Source organism: Anopheles darlingi, chromosome 3 (genome assembly GCF_943734745.1).
Source record: "Anopheles darlingi chromosome 3, idAnoDarlMG_H_01, whole genome shotgun sequence".
Lineage (NCBI taxonomy): Eukaryota > Metazoa > Arthropoda > Insecta > Diptera > Culicidae > Anopheles > Anopheles darlingi.
In genome coordinates this window covers 22243967-22269106 of record NC_064875.1, presented here as the reverse complement: position 1 = coordinate 22269106, position 25140 = coordinate 22243967, and the positions used below count along the sequence as shown (strand labels likewise).

At 49.2% G+C, this 25140-nt stretch overlaps 1 protein-coding gene across 2 annotated transcripts in view; it reads left to right on the top strand.

The window, feature by feature from the left end:
- The first annotated feature begins 9344 nt into the window (after positions 1–9344).
- Positions 9345–25140, top strand: part of LOC125955926 (DNA N6-methyl adenine demethylase-like) — a 66169-nt gene continuing 50373 nt past the window's right edge. The window contains exons 1-2 of one of the 2 annotated variants that reach the window (XM_049687266.1): positions 9345–9402; positions 12372–13380. In XM_049687266.1, coding sequence (XP_049543223.1) covers positions 13379–13380 — 2 coding nt within the window. In that variant the 5' untranslated portion in view covers positions 9345–9402; positions 12372–13378. Of the gene's footprint in view, positions 9563–12371; positions 13381–25140 lie in introns of both variants that reach the window. The other variant, XM_049687265.1, reaches the window with a different exon arrangement.

Sequence of the window (25140 nt, the reverse complement as noted above, 5' to 3'; positions counted from 1 at the left end):
ACTTTTCTTGTTTTGACACTGATTCTCTATCTAGTGATGTTATCCAAATTAATCCCTTCATTCTATAGAACCGCTTCTTCTTCGCAACCTTTCGACCATCGCGAATGGAAAGATGACTGAAAAACGCTTCAGCTGGAAATATTGCTCTATCAATTAGTGGAAAAGAAGGGATTCCGTGCGCAATTGTCGATCACCAGGTGCGCAGTAGCTGGCAAAGTGAGTCAACACGACCGAATGGCGCCATTGGGCAATAAGGAGCGCGCGATAAGCGCCGGTCCCAGTCTCCAATGCCGAAAAATCACCTTCCGGAGCCACGGTCACCGGGGACTTCCCTTCCTTGTTTCCGATCGTGTGCGAATGATGAAGCACTTGTCATCGGTAGTCAACTCCAGTCAACGGGTTGACAAGGTGACAAGCTCGTTGCGTGCTTCCGGCGACACATTCGATTCGGTTTGATTTGATGGCGATTTGAGGTCAGCTACAAGTCTGGCTATCGCGAACACTTGCGTACGCCTGTCACAACTGGTCTGGAATTGTGGTATGTGTCATCGGACAAAGCATCGACATCAGCCGGCCCCCTCCTTGGAGATCCTTGGGTGGTCGTCTAGAGACACCGTCGTTGTACGGTGAGATGGCATTCTTTTCAGTTTGAAAAGAATAACAACGGAACAGCAGTTGCAGCAGCCGGAGCCGCATCATCTGGATGCACTTCGGTCACTATGCGATCACCGGGCGACCGGAGACATGCAGAATGGCATTGTTTATTGCTGATCGAGCCATCCTGTTGCCCGGCGAAAGCGAGAGCGCACTCGCTCGCGCACATCAACAGCCACGGTCGATTGTTTTATTATCATTCGATGGAGTGGCAAAGTGGCCATAAATTACATTGTATGGTGTCGATGTTGCCGACTTCGAGCCCTCAGCAGCCGCGGCCCTTTTTATTGCGGCGGCAAAGCTTTCTCAATCGAATACACTTTTAGTGTATTGTTGAAAGTTTCATCATCGGATGGATCGTTGCTCCTTGAACTAAATAAGCGAGAGACTTACAGCAGCTCGACAGATGCGGCCAAGCGTTGGCCTGTCGGTCTACGGATGAAACATGTTCCAATAGATCATCCCAGAAGATAGCCCTAGTTGTGAAGATTTTTGTGATCCACTTCTCGCGTTAATAACCCTCGACTCGATAATGGCTTAATTTGGATAATGGAATCACAACCTTGACGAATGATTTATGGTTTTACAGCCATTTTTGAAGAGCACCGGATAAGATTTATGCTAGCAACAGTTGCTATTCCACAAACGGCAAAGCCCTCGGTGCTAGGCCTTCGTATTTGGTGGTGAGTAAGAGCAAGAGATATTGTCGCGAGCAACTCCAAACTCGTCCCAACTCGTCGAAACAACCAGAACCAGAACACTTTTGTCATGCTCCATTTGTGCTCTCTTCGGAAACTCCATGCCACTTTATGCTTATTTGTTTATGCTTTACGAAGAAGAGACGTATCTGTGTATATGCAAGGACTTTCATATTTTTTTTCTCCCGATGGTTGGTGGTGAAAAAAGAAACCTCCGACAACGGCCAAACAAACAGGCGAGAGACGCACTAGTGAGGCACTACAGCACCTCGGTTACGGTAATGCTGTAAAGTGAAAATATGCCATCAACCGTGTTTAATGTTGTGCCACCCAGAAGAAGATCGCGAATGCCTGGAACGCCTGGAACGACGCTTCGTATGTGTCCTTGTTTGCTTGTTGTTCTGCCGCTCTAGGCTCTTCTCGCGCTCGACGGAGTTCTTCGTGGCCACGGTTGAACTGTGGGAACCACTGCACCGCAAAACCTGCAGAAGAAGATGAAGAAAAAGCTGAAGGAGACTTCCTGCATCAGTTCAGCGCCGTGCGGGGTTAACGGGATACGAACTGGATCATCCATGGTGGCCATGAGAAACGAGGCACCAGACGGTTGTGCTAAAGTGTCGTTTGCGGAAATTCCGATCTTTTCTTTATGATCTAGTAGCTCTAAGGTCTAAAACCAACACCAGTTAGAATCTGGAAACACATAATAGGTCATATCTCAGCCAAGAAATGACATTTAAAAAAACGAAACGTGTCCTTTTCTATTGTTTTTATTACCTTTAAGGAAAAATATTCTTGCAAATTATTTTTCAGTTTTTGATATGATTTTATAAGCCTTCAAATATCACTATATTTTTGTTGCACAGTATGGCAGGTCACCTTAATTGCCCTCTTACAATATTTTTGAAACGTTTCTTAAGTTTCTCTTTGATAATTGAGATAAAAAAATCTATGGCACGAAAATCCAGACAATTTGGTGAATTGATTTTTTTTCCTATGCAATCTATCTATACGAAATCGATAAATTACCACCGATCGTGCTGTAAGGACAGCTATTTAAATCAGCTCAAACTTCTACAGGATCACAGACAAAACCCTTTAAATGAACTAAAGTCGTCCTGCAGCATTCCCTGTACGATTGTTAAAGTAACATTTGTTTCCTGGTATTTGTCAATAGGTTTTAGCGAAACAGAATTTTTATAGGAAGAAGAAAACAAAACAGGAATCTGCAAATTTGCTTTCGCTTTTCGCGTTCGATCGACGATACTTCTTGAAGGAGTAGTTCAATTTCACAAAATTTGTTTCCCTAAATAAACACACTATTACAATTACAACGGAGAAAACAGAATTGCAACGTGACCAATAGGGGCGCTGCATTGATTAAAAATTAGTTGACATTCTAACTGATACCTGCTTTAGTAGCTCGTCTAATGGTCCTCTGCTGGATTGCTTGGATTCAGCCAGGTCCATCGGTCATTGTTCTGCTGATAAATTCTACACCGGCCACGCCATGCTTTCCAATTCGTGGACCTTTCACCCCGGTCGGCCAGTCACCAGATACCACCAGATTCCTTCCTTCTGTGCAAGGGAATCGTTTCTGTCGTCTGTCGTCGTCGTCGTCGTCGTCGTCGTCGTCTCCGTTCGACTGCGTGAGATTCACGAGCTGTGGCGAGCTGTTTATTTGTTTATTATATTCCAAGTTCCCTTGGGTTGTTGTTGTGCAAAGAATTCAAACTTCAACCTTCTGGGGACAGCCTGCAGGAAGCTGGAGCTGCTGGAGCACAAGAATTGGTGCGCACAGAAAGCGACAGAGAGAGTGAGTGAGAAAGAGAGAGAGAGAAAAAAAAAGAGAAAGAGAGAGAAAGTGAGGACAAGTGCACTGCAGCAGCTTGGGTCTTGGGTCGCAGAACGAACGAAGTTGCCGCCAGTGTCGCCGGTGGCGGTTCGAATTCGGTTTGACTACTCCGCCGTAACTTGGTCCCATCTTGCGCCCCCCGTGGAAAGGACTCCTAGTGCTTTCCAGCCAGCCAGCCAGTCAGCCAGCGCACAGAACGTCCACCTAACGCCACGACGACGACGACGAGTACTGCCAGTGTATTGCTTCTTGCTTCTTGCTTTTGCATAATTTGATGTCGCATCATATTTCCAACCACCCAGCAGCCTGGCCGGGGCCCGGGCTGAGCCCAGGCTGGAATCATTTCACTCCAGCGTTCGCTTTCACGGAGCAACAAAGTCACAGTCCTTGTGGCTTCGTCGGACTGCGATTTGGCACAACATAATAATGCAAGCAGCGAGCGATTGGAAGCAGCAGAAGCATTTTGTAAGAAAAGCAGCAAAAATAATGCAAAAAAAAACAAGAAAACAAAACATAGAAACATGCTGGCAGAAGCTAAGAGCGCATGGGGAGCACTACTGGGGCTTGCGGAGGGAAAGTAAAGAAATGCGAAAACATGCGAAAGAATGGATGGTTTCATCAACAAATACACTTTGCGGCAATGGCAATGGGCAGAGAGCCGGAGAGAGAACACCACCAACGCACCGACGAGCACCGAGCTTCTTCCCGCTGAATGATGTATGCGGCACTCTCTAATGCAATTCAATTGTCAATTGCGAAGCAGCAGCAACATCCGTTTGGTTTGGAAGGAGCCACGGTTTCGGTGAACCGGGGGGCGAGTGGCGGCCCCGATTTGTTCCCGATCTCCGGGAGACGACGAGATTTTTTGGCGTCGTCCAGACTTGCTGGCGTGCTGCTCTGGCGGCCTTTTTGTCTGGTACTGGCATGCCGGAATGCGCGTACAAAACCACGGAGTGGAGCGTCAGAGTATCGGCACTAACTCAAACGGAACCACCGGCTGCGACCGACGTGCGCTGCGATCCGTGTCCAGTAGTTTTGGGAAGTGCGAGGGGAGCGAAGACGCAAATAATGTGCGCCATCGACACTGTCCTGCCTTTGCTCGCGTGAAGAAGAAGAACGGAGAAGTGGACGGACGGACGGACGGACGGACGAACGACGAGAGGCGGAGATTTGTGTGCCGATGACGATGTCATCATCGAAATGCGATAATTATGAATGGTACCGCGAATGGGGCTGTGGGGCTGAAATGCGGAGAGGCGGTGAACATGATTTCATTTGCGCGAGTTCGTGTTCCGTTTGTGCGCTGTTCCTTCCTGTTCTGTCCTCGCTTCCCTCTTCTCTGGTTAGTCGTTTCATCTTCAGCGAATGCCACGCAAATGAGATCATGAGCGCCCATGAGCGTTGTTGTTGCTGCTGCTGCACACCTGTTCCTGCAGGTCCTTCACATTTTTAATTCGCGTGCGCCATCGATCGACTGCCCTGCCTCACCCTGTGTGTGTGTGTGCGTTGTGTATGTTTATTGTGACTCACTATTTGGCATTTGTCGTGTAGTTGGTCCATTTGGTGGCAGTGGCAAGAAGGAAGTGGCTGTCGTTGGCGCTGTCTTTTGATGTTTTTCGGCACGAGGACGGAGGACGACACACACAAATCAACCTCGTGGCTCCCGGATTTTGAAAGGTGCATATCGACGGCGTGCGGTCTGGGTGGTCACCTTCTCCCCCCGTCGGTCGGGCGTAACCCCTCCGCGCGTTTTGTTTGGTTAAGCGAATTTGCGCTGCGCATCATTTGCAACCAATTTTCGTTCGCGACATTCGTTTTCGAACCGAACTGAAGAAGGTGTGCGTCTGACATGGCCGCTCTCCAATTGCGCGTCTTTCAATGGACAAAGGAAAGGATTGGGGAGGGGGAGGGGGAGGACTTCAGATGGAATTGTCATGGATTTTATTGTTTTATTTTTTTCAATTTCAATTTACATGATTGTTCAATTTCATTTTTCGTTCTTTTTTTTGTTTGTTAATTCGAATCCTTCAAGCGTGAACAACACAAAATGTATAAACCTCATAGGAGAAAGAGAATGTAAATGGAAATAAAAAGAAAAAATCGAAAAAAAGAGGCTTTAACTGTGATGTGGTCAGGTGCCCCAAAAAACCCCTCTGTTTTGTAATTGGATGAATAGACCCAATTAATAGATTTGTAATTGGATGAATAGAACAATTAATTACCTGTGCAACGTCTGCGTTCACCATTTTTGAAGCAAAGTGCAATTATTTCATAATTGGCTAAATTTCGTTGGAAAAAAGGATAATGCATAAATTTTAAACTAGCTGTCTTAAGTGCTAGATGTCCCGCACAGTATTAAGCCAAAATATACTCGTTATCAACATGACATTTCACAATGGAAAACGACCTTGACTGTTGTTCAGCGTGTCGCAAATGGAAGCCATCAACGCGAATCTTCGATTCATTATACGGCTTTGTTTCGAAACAGGAAAAACTGTAAGACAGTATGCTGAAATTTTGAATTATGTTTACCGTTCCGATACTGCATCAAATTATCATACACAGTGTTGATTTCGTCGATTTCACGCTGCCATTTTATTGTGGTGCAAGGTCTACCTCGTATCGGAAGGCAGATTTTGTTTAAAAATGCTAATAAAACCGCAGAAATAATGGCAGATGACGGACAGGTTATTAGTTGTCGCAGTCCCAGAAGCATCGTCTGGGAACTAAAGATCGACTATAAAACAGTTTTAAACCACCTGCACCCATGCGTATCGCCTGGGAACTAAAGACCGACCATAAAACCGTTTTATATCACATGCACACATCCGTTAACAGCAAGGAACTCGATGGATCGAACTTCCATCTGCAAAGCCTCTTGACCAAACGAAACGAAATCGACCCATTCCTGCAACGCATAGAGATTGGTGATGAGGAATGGACCACATACGGCCATATAGTGTGATAAAGATCATGGCTAAAGCGTGGTGGTGCAGCTAAAACGGTGGCCAAACCCAACAGTGGCCAACGATCAGGAATATTTAACATTTCAAGGTTTCAAACAGCATGATAATTCAAAAATTTAAAAATTTTCATAATTTGAACTTGTTTGTGCAGTCATACACTAAATTAAGCACTTTACTCTCTTGACCACAAACAGCCAACAGAGCAGGTGTCGTGTTCCATCAGGATATCACAAAGCAACAAGTTTTTGTTTCATGGGAGTCTTTTTTTAATTATATTTTATTTTTTAGCATTTTTTACATTTTACGCCATACCTTGCATAACGGCTGCTGCCGGAACGAATGGTTAGTGCTTTGCAGGCGGTTATGAGAGTGTCCTTGCAAAATCGCCGTATTGAAATATTCCAAATTTCTAGAGCTCTAGAGCTTTTCCTGCGATCTGGGTTAGTTATGATTGAAATATTGAGTAAAATCTCTTTGGGACTGAGAGCACCGAATCGTTTCTTTATCAAGATGAGTTTCGAGTTGAGATTGAGATATCTGAACCCCATAATCTCTGGGATTGACCTTGGCCAAGATTTACATTTTTATGATTTAACCATTCGCAGATATTTTGATTTCACCCGACCGGATAAACTTTTTCCCAGATTGTGCAAGCACCTATCTGCCGAGTGGATCAAATTTATGATACCGTCACCTGATTTCACCACTCGCACACGGATTTGTTTGGTCTGGGTCTTTGAATTTCACTAGTGGCCAGCTACTACTTTATGCTAATGTTAAGGCTCGTTTCCAAATGTCATCCTTGCTGCTTTACATTGCCTTGCAGAACTTTTTTAAAATGTTTCGAAAAATATTTGCAATCGGTTCTTTGTGTAGTTAGAAGGTATTTTTCCTTCTTATGGAGGAACTTTTTTATTTTAAAACTTCCCAATTTCTGAGGGAAGCTTCGTTTCGTTATCCTTGCACAACGTATTTTCTTCACAAATCATATTTTTTCTTTCAAAATTTCATTTTTAACATGTGGAAAAAATTCATTGGTTTTTCAATAATTTGATGTTTTCTAAATATTTTAGCGCCCATTTCTTATATCTGATACATTTTGATTTAACAATCTATATAAAACATTGAATCAAACAAATCGAACACGTCCATTTATGAATTATGTTGCATCAGAATGAATTCGACATTCGCTTAAGGACATTGGTATTTCATTGCAGCGAGGATTCCCTCATTTCCTCCAGATCATCCCTTTGATTGCTTTCCACGAATGTTGCTTATTTTTCCATTTCAACATCTTCCACCAAAAGTACCTCCTGCAGCCCTACCAGGGGGTTTCAAAAGACGGGAGGGAGGCTAGCAATCAATTACGGTACGCGCGTTTGGGTGCATGCTGCAGCAGCATTAACCCTTTACCGTTCGGTACCATTCATCCAACTTCGGGACATCGGGATGAACAACGCTCGTTCGCCTTCGTGTGTCTACCATTTTTTTGTACAGTGCGTTTAAACGATGATTGCTCAAACTCCATCTCTCACCAACGAGAGATCGCACTCTTTAGCGTACCACGGATTTAACGGATACCGTTGACAAACGGCAAGGAACCGCACACGCGACCGCACCGTACAGAGATGAACGAATGAATGAATGGTTGGCCTGAGGAATCAGGCGCCTCCACGAACGCCCGAACGATAAATGAGGGCCGCTCGTCTGCGTCATCATCGTACAATGCGTTTCACAACTATGGCCGCACCCGGGTTTTTCGTACACGAAGATAGATTCTGTTTTACAGAAATAATATGGTTCCATAGATTCTGTTTTACAGAAATAATATGATTCCTTGTTTATTGTAAAAACCCACTATTAACACCCGCTTTCACGGGACACTAAAAAATTCACTCATTTGGTGGCAGGGTGGAATCACTAGCAGACATCAAAGAATCGGATGAATGCGTGATCGGATGAAGCGGCTGAAATGAACACAAATGATCGAAAGGTAGCAAAATGATATTATCGAGCAATAAACCTTAGTCCCTCCTGAATTATGGTGCACTGTAAGAGCCTTTAACGATTGCATTTGTAAAATTACCATGCGCTGCAGCTTTGCTATTGACAATGTGTTCTCCGATACAATGGGACAGGCCGATGGCAGCCGACGGAGAACAGGTAGCTGGAGTCATTCACCAGTGCCTTGCAGAGGGCACAAGTACCAGAACTGTGCAATAACATCAATTCATAATAATTCATAACATCGACGGGTTGGCCGAGCTATCGGACTTAAGAGACGTTATCCTTCAGAAAATCAATCCAGTGCCCGGAATCTCTTTCCCAGTGACGATATTTCTACGTCGAATGAAGGACTCGACACAGCGCACAAGGGTTCGCCTTCGAACGAAGCACAGTGGGTCCATTATGAATGTGGTTCTCTTCATCCTGAACACCAGGTGCCTCGCCAGACAGGCTGACCCTCGATGTCTCAAGAGAGGGCACGGCAAGCGCGAAAGCAACGCACCGCAACACACGGAATGTATGAAACGATACTTTTCCAAATGGTTTACGATTGCGCACTGAAACAATCTACAATTACATCTGAATCGAACGATTAAAACAGAGAAGCGGTCCATTTTCATGGGAAAGTAAGTGACGGTAGACGATGAAATATGAAACAACGACGGTTAAGACACAGGCTCTGCTAGAGATTCATTCTTTTAACGGAAAACTACACTTACATCTTACAGTTTTCGTTTTAAATATAACCTGATTCGGACGCTTTTCAAATATTGCTCGATAATATCATTTTGCTGCCTTTCGATCATTTGTGTTCATTTCAGCCGCTTCATCCGATCACGCATTCATCCGAATCTTTGATGTCAGCTAGTGATTCCACCCTGCCACCAAATGAGTGAATTTTTTAGTGTCCCGTGAGAGGGGGTGTTAATAGTGGGGTTTTACAATAATCAAGGAATCATATTATTTCTGTAAAACAGCATCTATGGAATCATAGTGTTTCTGTAAAACAGAATCTATCTTCGTGTACGAAAAACCCGGGTGCGGCCATAGTTGTGAAACGCATTGTACGATGATGACGCAGACGAGCGGCCCTCATTTATCGTTCGGGCGTTCGTGGAGGCGCCTGATTCCTCAGGCCAACCATTCATTCATTCGTTCATCTCTGTACGGTGCGGTCGCGTGTGCGGTTCTTTGCCGTTTGTCAACGGTATCCGTTAAATCCGTGGTACGCTAAAGTGTGCGATCTCCCGTTGGTGAGAGGTGGAGTTTGATTTTAAATTTTTTTCGCTCCGTTGTCTCAGCTTCCGAAGCACCGCGATAAACCTCAACCTCGAAAAGGTGCACCTTTGCGGCGCCGTTGCGGTCCTCCGCACGGACGTTTTGTGGTAAGTTGGTGTGGTGGCGATGGTGAAGTGGCCAAGGACAACAGATCACAAGGGATGCATCTTCTCGATATTGTGCTCCTCGTGTTTTGTGGCCTCAGCAAACGCAAATGTGTCGGATAACGAACGGCTCCCCCCCCCCCCAAAAAAAAGGCCGCAACGCCTCGTCCTGTTCCTGTGGTCGTGTGGTGCGGTGTGTCGTCCTCCCACCGAAAATCCCGCCGGGTGTCTGCATCCAACCTGCAGATTCCGTGATCGCGTTGATCGTGAGATCGAGCCATTTTTGGAAAGAAATCTCAAACGAAAGTTGACAAACGAGTTCAGAGAATCAGAAGTCGCCCAGAACCAGGATTTGGGGGGGTCCAGTGTGTGTTTTCTGTTACCCTCGGGGGAGTTCTGGGTGTCGCCACCTGTGCCAGAAGTGTATACCTGTGGGTCGATGGAAGACGGTGCACCAACGGTGTGTTGTTGGTCGGAATTCCGACGGTGATAGCGACGCGCAACGACTGTGAAAGGCTCCTCGTGATAGGATTGTTGTTGGTTAGAAGGAATTTTTGGGGCACTTCTGATGCGTGTGTGTGTGTATGTTTGAAGGAAATCAATTGTTCAGTCAGAGCGGAACGAAACGCAGCAATCAGTGGATGTTACGACAGAATGCGGGAATTGCCTGTGCTCCAGTGGTGTTAGGATTCTTTCTGTTGGTTCGGGAACCGGCAGAACCCAAACCAACCGAAACCGGGCTTCAGCGCGTTGGTTTATTACCGGTGTGATCCAGTTTGACCTTTCCTCGAAACGACACAAGGCCCGGCGTAGAACCCACATTCGCCATCAATTCGTCTGTGTGTGGTTGTTGTTGAGGATGACATTTGTCCGGCGACCAGGTGATTGTGCTCGGAATCAATATATCCTTTCGGATTTGCGTGGTTTGCGGTTTGCTGCTGGTCGGGCTGTGATGGCATTTGGCCAACAGTGGCACACACCAACACGAGCACACATACACACACACACTCCCCCTTTTTCGGGAAGATTCTCCACCCTTCGTTCTGTCCTCCATCTGCGTGTGTGTGTTTGTGGTTGTTTATGCAACATGCACTCGGGCTGCGCATTACATCCTTCGCTGTTCGGCAAAGGACTTGGCGGTGGTTTTTGGTGTTTGCGCGAGGGGCATCCCCTCGGGATGATGCAAGAGAGTGAAAGGTGAAAGGACACTGTGCTGCCTTGTCAGTGTGTGTAAGTGTGTAAGTGTGTGCAGCTAGGGGACGCAACAGTAAACGAAGAAAAACGAGCTTCTGTAGCTGGCGAGATCAAAACATTTCATCCCCCGGACGTATCAAATGGCCATCGCTCCCGGTATCCTTTGGTATACCGTAACACACTGTGCATATGAAGTGTGTTTAGTGATCCATCGTACTTTCGTGGACCTCGAGTTTAGTTTCCACGTCACTGACAACAACTTGACGTTTCCCATGTGTGGCGCCTGCTGCGTTTCCGATCCGGTCTTCGCCTTCCTGTGACTAATTGAAACATCAGTCTGCTTCGTTCCGATATTTTTCATCGAAAACGGAGGGGTTGAAAGGGATGGTTTTTTTTTTGTGGTGAAAGGACCAACGGAACAACAACGCAAACAAACGCCAAAGGGTGCCGTTCGCGACCCAAAGAAAAGGGAAGCTGCGTATGCGAGTGCGGGTAACCAAACTCATCCGCGACTCATCCTGCCATCATCCTCGACCACCACACGCACACCTGCCCTACGGCGCCGTCGTCTTCGTCGTCGTCGTCGTGGTAGTCGTGTATTTTTTTTTCTTCATCGTCGTCATCGTCGTCCCTATTTTTCGAATCGCCGCGTCGTCGACCTCGCTTCGTTCTATCAACCCTTTTTCCGGCTTCCCGGCTCCGGCTTTCCCGTTTTGCGGAAACGAAGGGGTTCCTTGAACCCCACCTCTCCCTTCGTTTCTCTCTCTTTCTCTTTCTCTCTCTCGCCCGGTGGCCCACGATGATCGCTGACACAGAAAAACAAAACGACCATCACCACCACACAGACACGTAGAGCCGACGGTGGTACCAGGATTCCATCCATCCGGTAGCACCTCACCTTCCTCCCCCAGGATCCTGGAGGAGACCAGACTCTGTCGTCGGTTCCGTTCCGTTCGAAGGGAACGCTCGAAAGCGGAAATGAATCCACAGATGATGGGGAAGGGGTATCTCGCCGCCAGGTGCAAGAGAAGGACCGCAGCAAGAGGATACCGCAAAAAGAGGAGAAAGGGGGGGGGGGGGTAGAGCCCCGATGGCTCTGTGTGTGTGTGTGTGACAGAGGGAAAGAGAGACTATCGAACCTTTCTTCGGTTTTTCGTCGCGTCGTCCTCGGTTCGGTATCCTTGCTGGAGAATTCTCGGGTGTGCTTGTGTGTGTGTGTATTGGTTTGAGCGCGTGCTCCACCGCGAGGAGCGAGGACGATGGCAAAACCACGTGCCACGGTCGGTACCTTCGGTCCTGTGTCGGTCGGTGGCTTGGTGCTCGCGGTCACATTCCGGTCGCGGCACGCGGTTCTCAATTATTCAAATTCAAGCATTACGCTAAACAGGCCAGCAGCTGCTGCTGTGTGGCTTGGCGCTTGCGACAGCCAGCCAGCCAACCAGCCAGCCAGCCACCAACCCTGGCCATATCGTTTCTCCTGTTTTATTCCGCTCCATTCGCTGGTCCTGGTCGTCATCTTCGTTGTCGTCCCATTTCAGGACGGTTATACAACCATTTGTTGTTTGCCCAAATTGATTTATCGATCCTCTTACCACCCTCCGTGTCCTTCTCCACGCAGTTTAATATCGTGCCAAAAACCGTTTGTGCTGTTGTTGTTTGTTCTACATCCTCGGTGTCGGAAAATCAGGGCCCTGGATTCGAGTGCTTTCCACCACCAAACAAATCGTAGTGACCATCGGCTAAAGTGTGCTGCAGCAGCAGCAGTAGCAGTAGTAGTCGTCGTTCGTTCGCCCAAGGGAAAGTCGCGAGGAAAATCAATTGAAACGCGCCAAATGAGCGCCACAAGTGTTCCCACCGGTGGGTGGACACCGCGGGAAAAATGGCGTTGGTGCGGCTGGTGAAGCGATCCCAGCGGTCGTGGTGTGGTGATTCGGTGCCAAACGGTGACCAATAGTGCTAGTTGGTGGTTGGGTGTGCGGTGCGTGCGCCCAGCATTATCCTGCCAGTAGAAGAAGGAACCAGTGTCCAGTGCATTAGTGTGCTTGTCTGTCGGTCTGTTTCTCTGTGTGTGTGTGTTCTGTAGTGTGTGTCGTTGACGAGTGAGACAAGAAAATCGCGACGGCAAAGCCAACAAAGCCAGTGTGCTCCAAGGCAATCCAAGCAGGCTCTGGGGGATAAAGTGATATTAGATGCGAAGGTGTGTTGCTGCATCCGTCACCTCGGACGCAGCAAAAGTGTCCTTGGAGAAAAGTGACGTAGTAGTGACGTGATTGTTTGTGGCGTGTTTTCGGCTGTACGAAAGGCCCACGGTGCATGGTGACAAAGGAGGTGCCGCATGCCATGAGGTGCTGCCTGTGCACATCCTCCACTGGCCGATCGATGATCTTCTATCGAGCGCGATCGCAGCATCAGCATCATCGACGCGGGGAAGCCGCAACGGCAGCAGCAGCAGCAGCAGCCAAGTTGTGCAATCGTCGGACGAATGCGGAAACCGCAGCAAAAGCCGTCAACGCCGCTGCCGCCGCCGCCGTCGTGTTGTGTTCCCGTGTCACCATCAGTTGCCATCTTGAAGAAACAAACACAAAACCCACAAGAAAGAAAGTACAATGAGGCCAAATAAATACGATGTAAGTATTAAATGGAGGGGAGAGGAGGCGACTAGAATTTGGTTGGAAAATAATATCCTCCGTTATTTCGGCCCCTTCGAAGTCCTTCGAAAGGACGAACGCGGAGTGTTACGCAAGTCGCTCATGACGATGACGATGATGATGATGCCACGGATCACGAGTGCCTCGCTCACCTTTAAAAACCAAGGCAACTGCCCCGTTGCTCTTGTCCACGGCGTTCCTTTCCATGTCTTTTTTCGATTAAAAATTGAATTTCTCCTCTCTCTCTCTGGTGGTCCTATTTTTGGGCATTCCTAATTATAGCGACTCCCCTGCCACCACCCCCTTAGCGATTCATCCTTTTGCCGAAAAGATGTTGTTGGCATCCATGGAGTTCGGGAGTGGGGTGGTTGAGACACAAGCATAATGTTTAAATAATGAATGCATGACTAGCTCCTGGCGTGACTCTGGCCCCCTAGTAGGCGGTGACATTAAATGGCAAAAATGGCCCGTGCTGACTAGATGAGAGCCGTCCGCCCGTCCGTGCTTCCTTCCTTCATTTCCTTTCTTCCCGAATTAAACATTCACCCCCCCCCCCTCCTCCCTTCACCCTTTCGGGTGGCCACGTAAAAAAGGGGGAATATTTGATGAAAAGAAAATTTCAATCACGTCGTCCCGCAAAATGTCAGCAACGGAAGGGGCACCCCCTCCACCCTTCCACCCGCTCTTCTGCCCTTGGTGTGCCGCTTGCTGGCCTGGCAGCCCAATATATTGTTCTAAGCGTTCTAGACGAATGGTGGTTGGTGGTGCGAGCACTATAGCGTGCGAGACGACGACCGCCTTTCAGCCTTTTAGACCACCCCAGACGACCGAGCGCGCACACACACAGACACGCCCGGCGGTTGGCATTTTGTAATTGAACCACAGGCCTTTCGAGAGCATCGAGATCATCGGACTAGGTGGGTGGGGGGGAGGCTACGTCATCATCGACCACCGTCAGTATGCGTGCATATGCTTGTTCAGAGCCGAAGGAATGGCGCACAGTATGTGGGGGTGTGGTGGCGGGGTACTGTGCCCTTCATATTTATTGCATTAAATTTTTATTGGACAGATGCTTATTTGATGAGAAATCTGTGCACGTGCTCTCTACGTCCACGCGGTGCTGCTGCTGCTCGGTGCGCTGGTCGTCCAATCCTGCAGAAGGTCTTGTTGTGGAGGAAATTTATGTCTGCGTCACTCACCGGCAGGCAGCATCAGCGCTGGGCTAGTACGAATTGATGGCCATTCTTGGGCCATACTCACGCTGTTTCAGTGGAGCTCTAACGCTGCGTCAGAACCTTGGCACCCCTCGGGTGGTGGGGGGAATGACAAATCTCAATTTAGCGACAATTCACAGCTGACTGACTGTGATCGTAAAATGTTGTTGCTGCAAAATGTTCTCTCGATTCCGACGCTAATGTGAATCACGTGCCGGTAATGGACGATAAGCTGAAGTGGAATCGGAATTCATGGAATTTTTAGTAAATGGATGTCGCAGACCCCTCTCGTCCTTCGCCTGTCGACAAACCGGACCGTGGCGTGTGAGAAATCCTTTTTTTCTACGCTGGCATGCAAATGTAAGCTCATTAACCGGCTCATCACCTAATTGCTACCTTATAATGGAGCGCTTTTAACGGTCTACTGGACGACGGTGGACGTTCTACTGGGAAACGAGGCGCGCACATTAATAATGTGCTAAAGAGGAGACCCGACCGCCATCAAACTTCCCACACACCAAAAACATCAATCAGTGGCTCTGTTTGTTTGTGTATGGTTAAATCCTCGCTTCCCGCTTCCATGGCCCAGCTGGCAGGCCCCGTCGAGCTCACGAGTTCTTCGATAAGATGGAGTGAGGAGGTTCTCCAAACTATTCGCATAAATCTGTCTACTAATCGATTTATTGCTTGACGAAAAATAGCGCCCTCACCCGCAGGCTGATAACGCACCGTAAAGGGTGCAGAGTGGTTTAGGGGGGAAGGGGCTGTGGTCAGGGGGTAGGGGCGTAGAGGCGTAGCGAACAGTCGGTTCCGCTCACTCTCATTTCAAATGCGTAAATGATTGGCACTAATAGATAATTGAGCTTCCCTGCCCTGACCGCGCGTGTGTGTGTGTGTGTGTTTAGGGGGGGATGGTCGCGTCGATAGGAAGGGGGTATAGGGCGACAAAATGGATGAGGATGCGCTCCACGCACCCCTCGCCGTTCGTCAGTTTACCGCCCGCTTCGGTCGATTTGTGCCAGTTTTTGTGCCGCTCGCTCGATGGATAGATAACAACGAGCCGCGAGCCATATCGTGGGTGGGCGGGGGGGGAATGGGGAAGCGAGGAGTGCGTGAATCGTCGCCTGTCGCCACGATGCTTAAGGGTGCTACAGATTTTTAACCTGTGGTGGCGCCCAGAAGAGCCTAGAAGTGGAGGTTTTGGATAAGGTTTTGAGCTTCAAGCTAGATAAGCCTCCGGTCAACGACGCACGCCTTTGGGCTTTAGTCTTTGTAGTGATTGTTTTCGCGGAATCGTCGTGGAAATCGTGATTGTGGACATTTGTTTCGAGTTTTAGCTCTCCTCCCTCCTCGCAGGGAGGAAGAGTCCAATCAAACAAACCGCTAGAGTCATCTTTTGGACGAAAAGTAGGCCATTTATTGCTTAACGATCAGAACTTCCAGGAACGCGCGGCACGGCAACGTGACACAATATCGCAACCATCAGCATCTTGCGAAAGCAGCATCATCACCATCACCTTTTACGTCGGTTTGACACTTTGCTTGACGTTTGACCAAATCAATCAAAGGGTTCACCGATCTACTTGATTGAGAGCTGAGGGAGGAGGGGAGGAAGACAAGCGGCAGAACACACTGGCAGCTTCCGAGACCTTGAACATCGCAGAACACTGGCACCACAAAACACTGGTACCGGGGTTTTGGGTTGCGAAAGGAAGGTTTAACCTTGGCCGAAGGTGAGGTAGTATGCTCGATCACAGCATCCTCTCTCCCCCTCACCGGGGGGGGGGGGGGGGGGGGGGGATGGTGTACAAACGCTAAACGCTTTTGTCTACACATCTAATTGACTTCCGCTTCCGCTTCCAATAAAACGGCAGATCATGGCGGTACTGCATTCCCCCTTCGTTGACGGTCAGACCGACTCCTAACACTACCAGCATTGTGAATGCAGCAGCAGCAGCAGCACGATTGCAAGCACGAGAGGGGATTTATTGCTGCTGCTGCTGGCGCGCGATGGTGTTAATGACGATCATTGCATGCAGTCGCAGAACAATTTGAAAATAGAAGGAGAACGATACAAAAAAAAAAAACGAAACCAAAACCAACGGCACCCCCTGGTGTTTGGACGGTCGCCGGTCGGTCGGTCGGTTAAAGTTCATGCGCCACAAAGCGTAGATCGAGCTCGGCGTATCCTTGATTGCGGACACATGATGATTCCGCTGGTCGCGTCGCATTGCGTCCGACGTTGCAGTTCTTGTTTGCGATATTAAATACTAGAAGCGTGACCTGGCGGTCGGACTTCCGCGGTCACTGTATGTCCTGGGTCGGTAGGTCCGATGATGCAGCGCATTGTCTACTCGCTGTACGTGCCGGTCGCCCTCTTGACATAGGGCCGCCGATCTGACGCAACTACGCTACGAAATCTGGCGCTCGAGTCATCGCCACCGAGAGGCGACCGATTGAAGGCGATCCAGAGCCCGCGAGCTGTTCGATTTCAGGCACCAGCAGCGGCACCATCATCCAGTTTCCAGGTCAAGTCGACAAGGCAGACACACCAGCAACCCCAGCGTTCAGTGTCGATTGCCACCGTACCGCAGTGCCAGTGGTTTGTTGTCGCTCTGTCGCAATCGATCTTGGGCGCAACAGATGCGGTAGCTGAGAGGCACTACATTTGCCGCCGGTGTGTTCTATGTGAGTCTGTCACAGGCCTTGGTGGTCTGCGGACAACCTCAAACTGCTGCTGCTGCTGCTGCTCCCCGGTGGACCTTTCTTCTCTCTATGTTACTCCCTACTTCTGTTTCGTCTGTGGTGGTACGTGGTTTTGCGGTAAGTCGGTGTGTCGGGTTGGGAAAGGTAGGTGGATGATGCCGCACTATATGGTATCCAGCGGTTGATTTACTTTTTGGATCCAGTCCAGTCCGCTCTCTCTCACTCTAGAGAGAGTGAGAATGAGGTGCTGTACTTATGCACCGGTAGTGCATGATGTTGTGTGCCGTTTTTAGGGCTCCAGTTTCTGTAAAGCACAGTTGCAGTCCCTGCAACAGCGTGTCACCACCAGCCCGTGGGTGCAGCAGATGCAGCAGCAGATGCAGCAGCAGATGGGTACGTGAGCAGAACATAAACAACTCAACGTGCTGCTGCTGCTGCGGGTAAAGTTGGTTGACGCAACACGAGGGTTGACGGTGTTCCGTGGCGGAACAAGCCCTCTCGTGCGAGGTCCCCCTCCACTCCTCTCCAGGGCGCACTTTAAAGTTTCCGCCCTGGGTTCGGGATCACGCGCGGGCGCGCTCGCGCACATGGAAGAAAAGCGCTTTGTCGGCATCATAAATGGTCGGTCGGTGGTCGTTGGCGCGTTAGGTGCGCGTACACTACACCAGCCACTACAGGCAGGCATTCCTGCGGTGCTGCGTTGCCCTGTCTTGAACTGTGGCCTGAGATCCTGGTCCTTGGCAACGGCGTATGGTGCTGGTGGTGGTGGGATTGTGTGGCACTCGGCCGCGCCGATCCATCAAGGAGCCTTTGGCTGTTCTTGCCAAGACTCTTCTCGCTAACAAACTTACGGGTGAGGGAACGACCCCCTCCCCCCCAATGCCAATTTCGATCTTCAATCGTCTTTTATTTTTAGGTTAAATCATAACCTAACAAACCCCTGGGGTCTGGTGTTTTGAACCCCCTTTTGATGATGATGATGGTGGCCACCAAACAACAGCATGTTCCACAAGTCGTAGACCTCTCTACACCGCCGGTCGGTAGGGTAGGTGGGGGTGGGTACCTAATAACACCACAGACGATGCCATAAAGAGGGGGGATGGGGGAGCGGGAGGTGAGGATGGTTCTCTTATCGACAATTTTGTCACACAACATCGTGTACATACACACAACCTTGCTGAGCTCGCGCGCAACGATACGGACGCGGAGTTGCGAGGTGGGTGGGTGGGTACCGGGGGAGTTACTCCCGCACTCGGGCCGCAACCCGGACCCCGGACGGTGCCTTCGGAGGGTTGGGTGGTGGAGGGCGGCCATGTATTGATTGTTTTTGCTCCCAGTCTTGGTCAGAGTGATTGCGAGCGATAAGGCGAACGCGCTCGTAACACATTTACCTCGAGAGCCGTGCCTCTACGGTAACGGTTTGGGGGGAGTAGTAGTAGTAGTACACTGAGAGGGGTGGGAGGACGTTCCTTCAGTCTCGGCGTTTTCGTGGTTCGCAGTTGCAGCAGGGCGTGAGAGTGCGCGCTGAACTCGTCGTGGTTTTAAGGGGCTCCGCTCCTCTTTCGTGTGGTTTGTGGAGGTGTTTTTTTGTATTTTGGGAGAAGGTAACACAAAACAAACACACCCAACACACATTACATCAATAGTTCTTGGTAGGGATGGGACTCCTCTCTGCATTTGATAACAGAAAACTTGCGTGCGTGCGTGCGTTAGAGGAGGGAGGAACTTTGAAGGAAACCAACAACACACACCAGAAGGGCCCCCTGCTTCGTTTATCACGCACCTGTGTGTCCGGTTGTTGGTGGTGGTGGTGTCGGGGTGTTCCACTTTTACCTCGGGGGCTCGGGTACTAACACGCTACTTTTGTGCTGCAGGATTAGTAGAAGCGGAACTAGTTTGTGCCTTTTTTCGATGGAAGAGGAAATTAACACCCGCTGGGGGGATGTAATACTGTAAGAAGGAGAGGGAACGACGAGAAATGCTTCAACAATAACAAAAACCTGCTGAAAAGGGAACTATACTGATGTACAGAGGTGACTGACGACGACGACGAGATTCGAACCGAGCCATCTCAACGTTGAACAACGTGCTTACTCACTGTACTACGCATGCATGCAGCAGCACGAGCGGCTGTCGATTCGCTTTGCTGCTTGGTTCAATGATCAGTTGCCCATATCGTTTGTGTAAATCCCACAGCTATCAAGCCAAAGCTTCCATTTCTCGCTCGCATGGCTTAATATTGGCGTATTCTGAATACAGATCGCGTCATAGCCCGATGTGATGAAACTATTCGAAACGGACATCCTTGACCACACTCGGTCTGTGTGTGTGAGTGTGTCTGTAACGTGAGAGAGAGTGGTGGCATGGTGGTGGCAACGGGGAGGGCTGGGTCGCTGTTGCAATGTTGCACTTTTATTATTACTTTTTGTTGCGCCTGTAACGCCTTCAAACGCGCGCGCCTCCGGTGCTGCTGCTGGTGTTGGTGCCGGTGGTGGTGTGGCTGGTCCCAGATTCTCGTGGCCGTTCACCACGTTTCCAGTGGCACGTATCAAAACGGGCCAGCAAATGAACCGGAACATAGGCGGTCCGGGTCCGGGTCCGGCTGTGGAGCCTGCTCACGCTTGCGGGAGTAAATCATATGCGAGCTCCACCACCACCATCGTCGTCGTTGCACCACCAGCAGCACCACCAGCAGCAACAGGAGGAGGCGCCTTGGTGTTAATTTATTGATATGTGAATAATTTACAGATACATTCCATCCCCTCGACTCCTCCTCTCCGTCCGTCCGTCCCGTCTCCGTCCGTCGGCCGGCCGGCTCCAATCCGTTCGAGGGCCATCCATCTGATGGGCAACTAATGGGCCGCTTAAACGGCTCCAGGGCGCTTATAGTGTAAGCTTTGGATGAGAGCTATTGGATGGGCGGCGGAATTTTGATGGAAGCTGTAGCCTTCTCTCTCTTTCACACACTCTTTCTATCTCTCTTTCTCCATGGATCATCTGCTCGGTCGCTGTGTGCTCGACTCGTGACTCAGACCCCTCAGAGGATTCGATCGATACCGAGATTCCTGTGAACTATGTAGTGAGCTATGTCTGTAAGCTGTTGCTGCTGTTGCTGCTGCTGCTGCTGGTGGGCTATCATCGGAATGCAATAACCGTACAGCCGTGCATGACGTCATTCATGGCAAGAGTGAGACTCTCGGTGTCTCGGTGTCCGTTTGGCAGTACATCGAGCACTTGCTTCAGTTACTCGAGGCCCCCAGGTCCGTTCTTGGTGGTCCATGCCATGGCAGCTGGCAAATAAAACTTACTTAACGCCATTCCCTTTCGTCCCGGCCAACAACGACGACAATGACGACGGTGGCGAGTCGAGAGGGGTACTCGTAGTACTTTGAAAGTCAAATCACACGTGATCACGCGTGTGTTCCTTTGTAGGAAGAAGGAGAATGTAATAAGCACTGAATGCTAAGCAGGCACCGAGCAGCTGGTGACGATAAACAGGACAATCGATTATGTAACATCTCCCGGGCACGATCGATGCCCGATTCCCACGCTCCATAAATCCATCCCATAGTGTATGCCGGGCGGGGGAGCCACGGAATGACAAATGAGAGTGGCCAGTACAACATAATCTGCTGCTGCTGCTGGTGCTGCTGCAATACTAACACCGTAGCCCTGCTCTGCCCCATGTCCAAGGACGGCTCTAAATGGGATAATAAACGTGGCGAGCGCGGCGCCGGCGTGCTACAAGTTCTTAATGACACGCTGGTCATTAAAAATAAAAGACCTTATCAGCAGCCGTTAATCGTAGCGCCCCCCTGTCCCCATGTATTTTAACATTCGTCTCTCGGTTGTTGTTTTTTTTCCCCTCCCCCGAGTGCGAGATTCGGCTCTCTGCGATGCGTATCACTTATTCGTGACTAATTGCAACCTATAACTTCTCGCCTGGAGTACCTGGAGGGGCCTTCCGGGGTCCGGCGAGAGCGAGAGGCGCTGGCGCTTTTATTGCGATGTTTAGCGTATAGGCAGATTTTAATTCTTAATTATCCGCCTTCCGATTCTCTTATCTATTCTCCGCGCGTTTAGGGGGAAAAAAAGGTTCATCCTTTTCAGATCTCGCTCCTCCTTGCTATCATGATGATATAAATCAACTCGATGAATCGATTCGAAGCCTCCGACTCGATGATGAAACGTCTATCTCATCCGCTCATCAGCGGCGGCGGTGTTTACTAGGGCGTTACTTCTTACTCCCCCCCCCCCCCCCCCCCCTTCGCTCGCTCCATGAGTGGAACCAAAACAACCTCGTTGGCAAAGGTTGTGAAATACGGTGGTCAAAACACTGTCCTGGGCTGCTGGACGGACGATTTTGCATAATTTATTCCGTCAGTTCAAACACACACCAGACACCGGAGGATGGGAGGTCAGCCGAGATTCTTTGGAGGTTTTTTTTTATTACACTTTCTTCTTGCGCCGCACACCACCACCACTACGGACGCCGTTCTCGAGTGGCGAATCTGGCGAGGGCGATGCTATCGAGTGGCCTGCATTCTTCAGTCGGCCAGCAAGGGTTGCGGTCATTTGCAGGAAGGTTTGAAGCTTCTTTACAAAGCACTGTGCCCGCCACGGTATGTCTGCCTCAGCCATAGTAGAAGAAGAAGAAGTAAGAAACTAGTCCGGAATGTACCGCTGGATGATGGGCGGCGGTTCCAGCTGACGGACCAGGACCTAAAATCGAAACCGAAACCGAAACCGAAACCGAGGATACAGTCCAAAGTCACACGCGGCTCGCGGGAATTAAATATTAATGTCACGAGGCGAGTTAGCACGATAACCCGTGAGTAATTTATGCGAATCTTATTGAGATAAGCCCGACGTCGTCGGTGCGTCTCTGTGTGTGCGTGTGTGTGTGCATTCCCAGTGACGGTGGTACGCCGGGGGATGGGTTTAATTTGGTTTTGGTTGCCTTTACTATTACTGTTTCGGTTTAAGGCTAAGCCGTTCGCTTCTCTCGCCGTTTTGATAAGCGCATGCGGTGCCTAGCCTGAGCCAAATCGAACTTGGGAAACATTAAATTAAGTGGATCCACCGTTTTTTTTTGAGTGGATGCACCGTTGGGACGTGTATCAGTTGTGAGTGCGGTAAGCTCGATAAACTAATGAGGAGTAATGATCATCGATGGAAATCGTAAGGACCTTGCAGAAGGAAAAAATGTTTCAATCAAATTCATTTGACCAAGAGGGCTCCTTATTTGCATTTAAATGTGTGATAGAATGACGTTTGTGTGACGTGCGGGTGCACAAAATGTAAACAAAATTATGATTATTCTACGGATAGAACGGAGTGTTAGCACATGGAACACATGGTTTGAGATAACCCCCGGGGGTGCACAGCGGCACCGAAGGGTTAATGAGGCTGGCATATGTTGTTCAAACACACACACACACCTCCTCCTACTCCTCCTCCTCCTCCTCCTCTCCCTTGTACAGTAGCTCCACAGTGGCTGCCTACCGTTTAGGTCGCCAAAAAAAAAACGAAAACTGAAAGGAGATCCACAAAGCCGGGGAGTGTAAATAAAACAGATTGGATGGGGTTTTCCCGCCATATCCGCGGAACGTGACTTCCATTTGGAGCAGGGTGTCAAGCGAAACCAAATAGAAACACCATCGAGCCGCGGCCCCCGCCGGCCAGGCCGGGCCGGGGGCTGGGAAGACAAAAAAAGGGGTGCTACGTGCGCTATTGGCGAGAGACCCAATAATCTGATCCATCCGCTCGGCCGCCACCGCCGCGTGTGTTCGCTGAAAAGCGACCGCGGGACCGGAGGAGGAGGAGTGGGAGGAGAAGGAGGAAGCGGTTGTAGCGGGAGTCGCTTTCGAGAGAAATGTCGTCCAGCCGTGGTGGGGAAGGGGGACACACATTTGTATTTGCATACATATGTCACCACTACCACCCGCAACAACAACAACCAACCCTGCATGCTATACGCACCATCATGATGATCGGAGATCGTCTGTCGGCTGTCTGTTGGTCGTCTGGTCGTCACTCTTGGTAGCGACTCGCCAGAGCAAATGCACCGCGGGGATAGAGAAAGAGGTTATTTCGGGGGGAGTGGAAGGTGGAGCGAGCGAGAGAATGAGGCGTTGGGTGATCATGGTCGACGATCGAGAGACATATCAAGGAGCATATAGCACGTAGCACGAGGAATGGCAGACGGAGGAGGAGGAGGACAGGTTAAGCGAAATCGGAATCCGTGCCACTCTGCTGTTGACACAAGCCGTGTTCTCCCGTGCCGTGGTGTGTGTGTGTGTGTGTGCGTCGTATAGTGGCCACAGTTCGCAAGGGACTCCCCGCCGATGCCAAGAGACCACCAACCGTGGCCGTTGATTAGTGTCGCGCTGCGTTTTTAGCTGGTGGCTCCTGTCCTCAGCTCCTTGAATGTTTGTTTTGACAGTCCGCGGGCGGTCCCCCCGTCGTCACAGCAACCGTCACCGTCGGATTCGCCACCGAACGCCCGGTCGTCCTCGTGTTGTCCGTGTTGGGGCTCGATCGATCGTAACACAGCATCCTCGAGCCCAACTGGACTGGAGGCTGACGACAACTGCTTCTGCTGTTGGTGCTACTGCTGCTGCTGCTGCTGCTGGATATTGGTAGCGGTTTTGTCTCTCTCTCTTTCGCTCTCTGCGGGCAAACAAATGAGAAGCAGCAGCAGTAGCTTTTTATTGAAATCATTTTGTCGGTGTCTCGGTTGGGGGGGAGCGCCTGTTGCCACCGTGTGCTGCACAACGGGTTGCGGTCAGTGCGGTCTGCCGATTGCCTTGACGATTGCGGAAGAAGGGGGGAGGGGGGGTTAGACTGCAAGTGGTACCTGTGGTATTGTGGTTTAGATACAGTACGTTTCGATTTTAAGCTGGCGATCACACTCGCGGGATGTCTGTTTTCCGCGTTTAGTTCCTGTATTGAGGGGGCTCGAAGGTCAATTCGGACCAAAAAAAAGGCTCATTTCTGAAGATTTTGTTTTAGGAAACTATCCACCTTTTTTGGTAAATTTCATTATAAATTACAACTTTTGAAGAACGTTTGGTCGTAATGTGGGGAAGATTAGTTAAAAACTACGTTTATCATAACAAATTTGTTGCAAAAATGTATTTTTTGAGGTTTTTGCATTATCTAAAATTTACAAATCAATACTTTTTCGCTTAGATTATAAGTTTATCCATGTAACCCTCAGGTTTTTGTTGATATTTACAATTTTCCAATTTTTGATAGCTTTTTGAAGTCGACAAAGTGATGTTTCATACAATTTTGCCTACAAAACCAAGTTTTACATTATTGAAAAAGAAAGTATTGACAATTTTTATGAATTGTCGACAGGGTTAGCTAGCAAATAGTGCACAATAGTGTTTTATGCTACGCACTTTTATACACTTTGAAAACATTGGTTTTAGGATCAACATCGTTGTCAGTGTTGCTCCGAAAGGTCCAACCATTTGACATGATATTCCGGACACTTTCACCAGTCAGAGAAAAATGTAAAAATAATGCAAACCTAAAACAAAATACCTTAGTCCTCTCTTAATCCAAGTTGGGATAGAAAAGCACGATCGACACTCCTTCTGCGAGTATATTGGTCGTAGTATTGGGTGTTTTATGTTGTGTTTAATTTTTACTGAGCACTATAAAAAGTGCATAAATTGCAAAGCTTCTGTCACAAGCCGGACAAACAGTGCAAATACCATCATCTGCCCAGCAGAAACCAGGCTACACATAAGTCCAACCAATGTCTATACCGTTGCACAAACCGTTACACATCAATCCGACATCAATG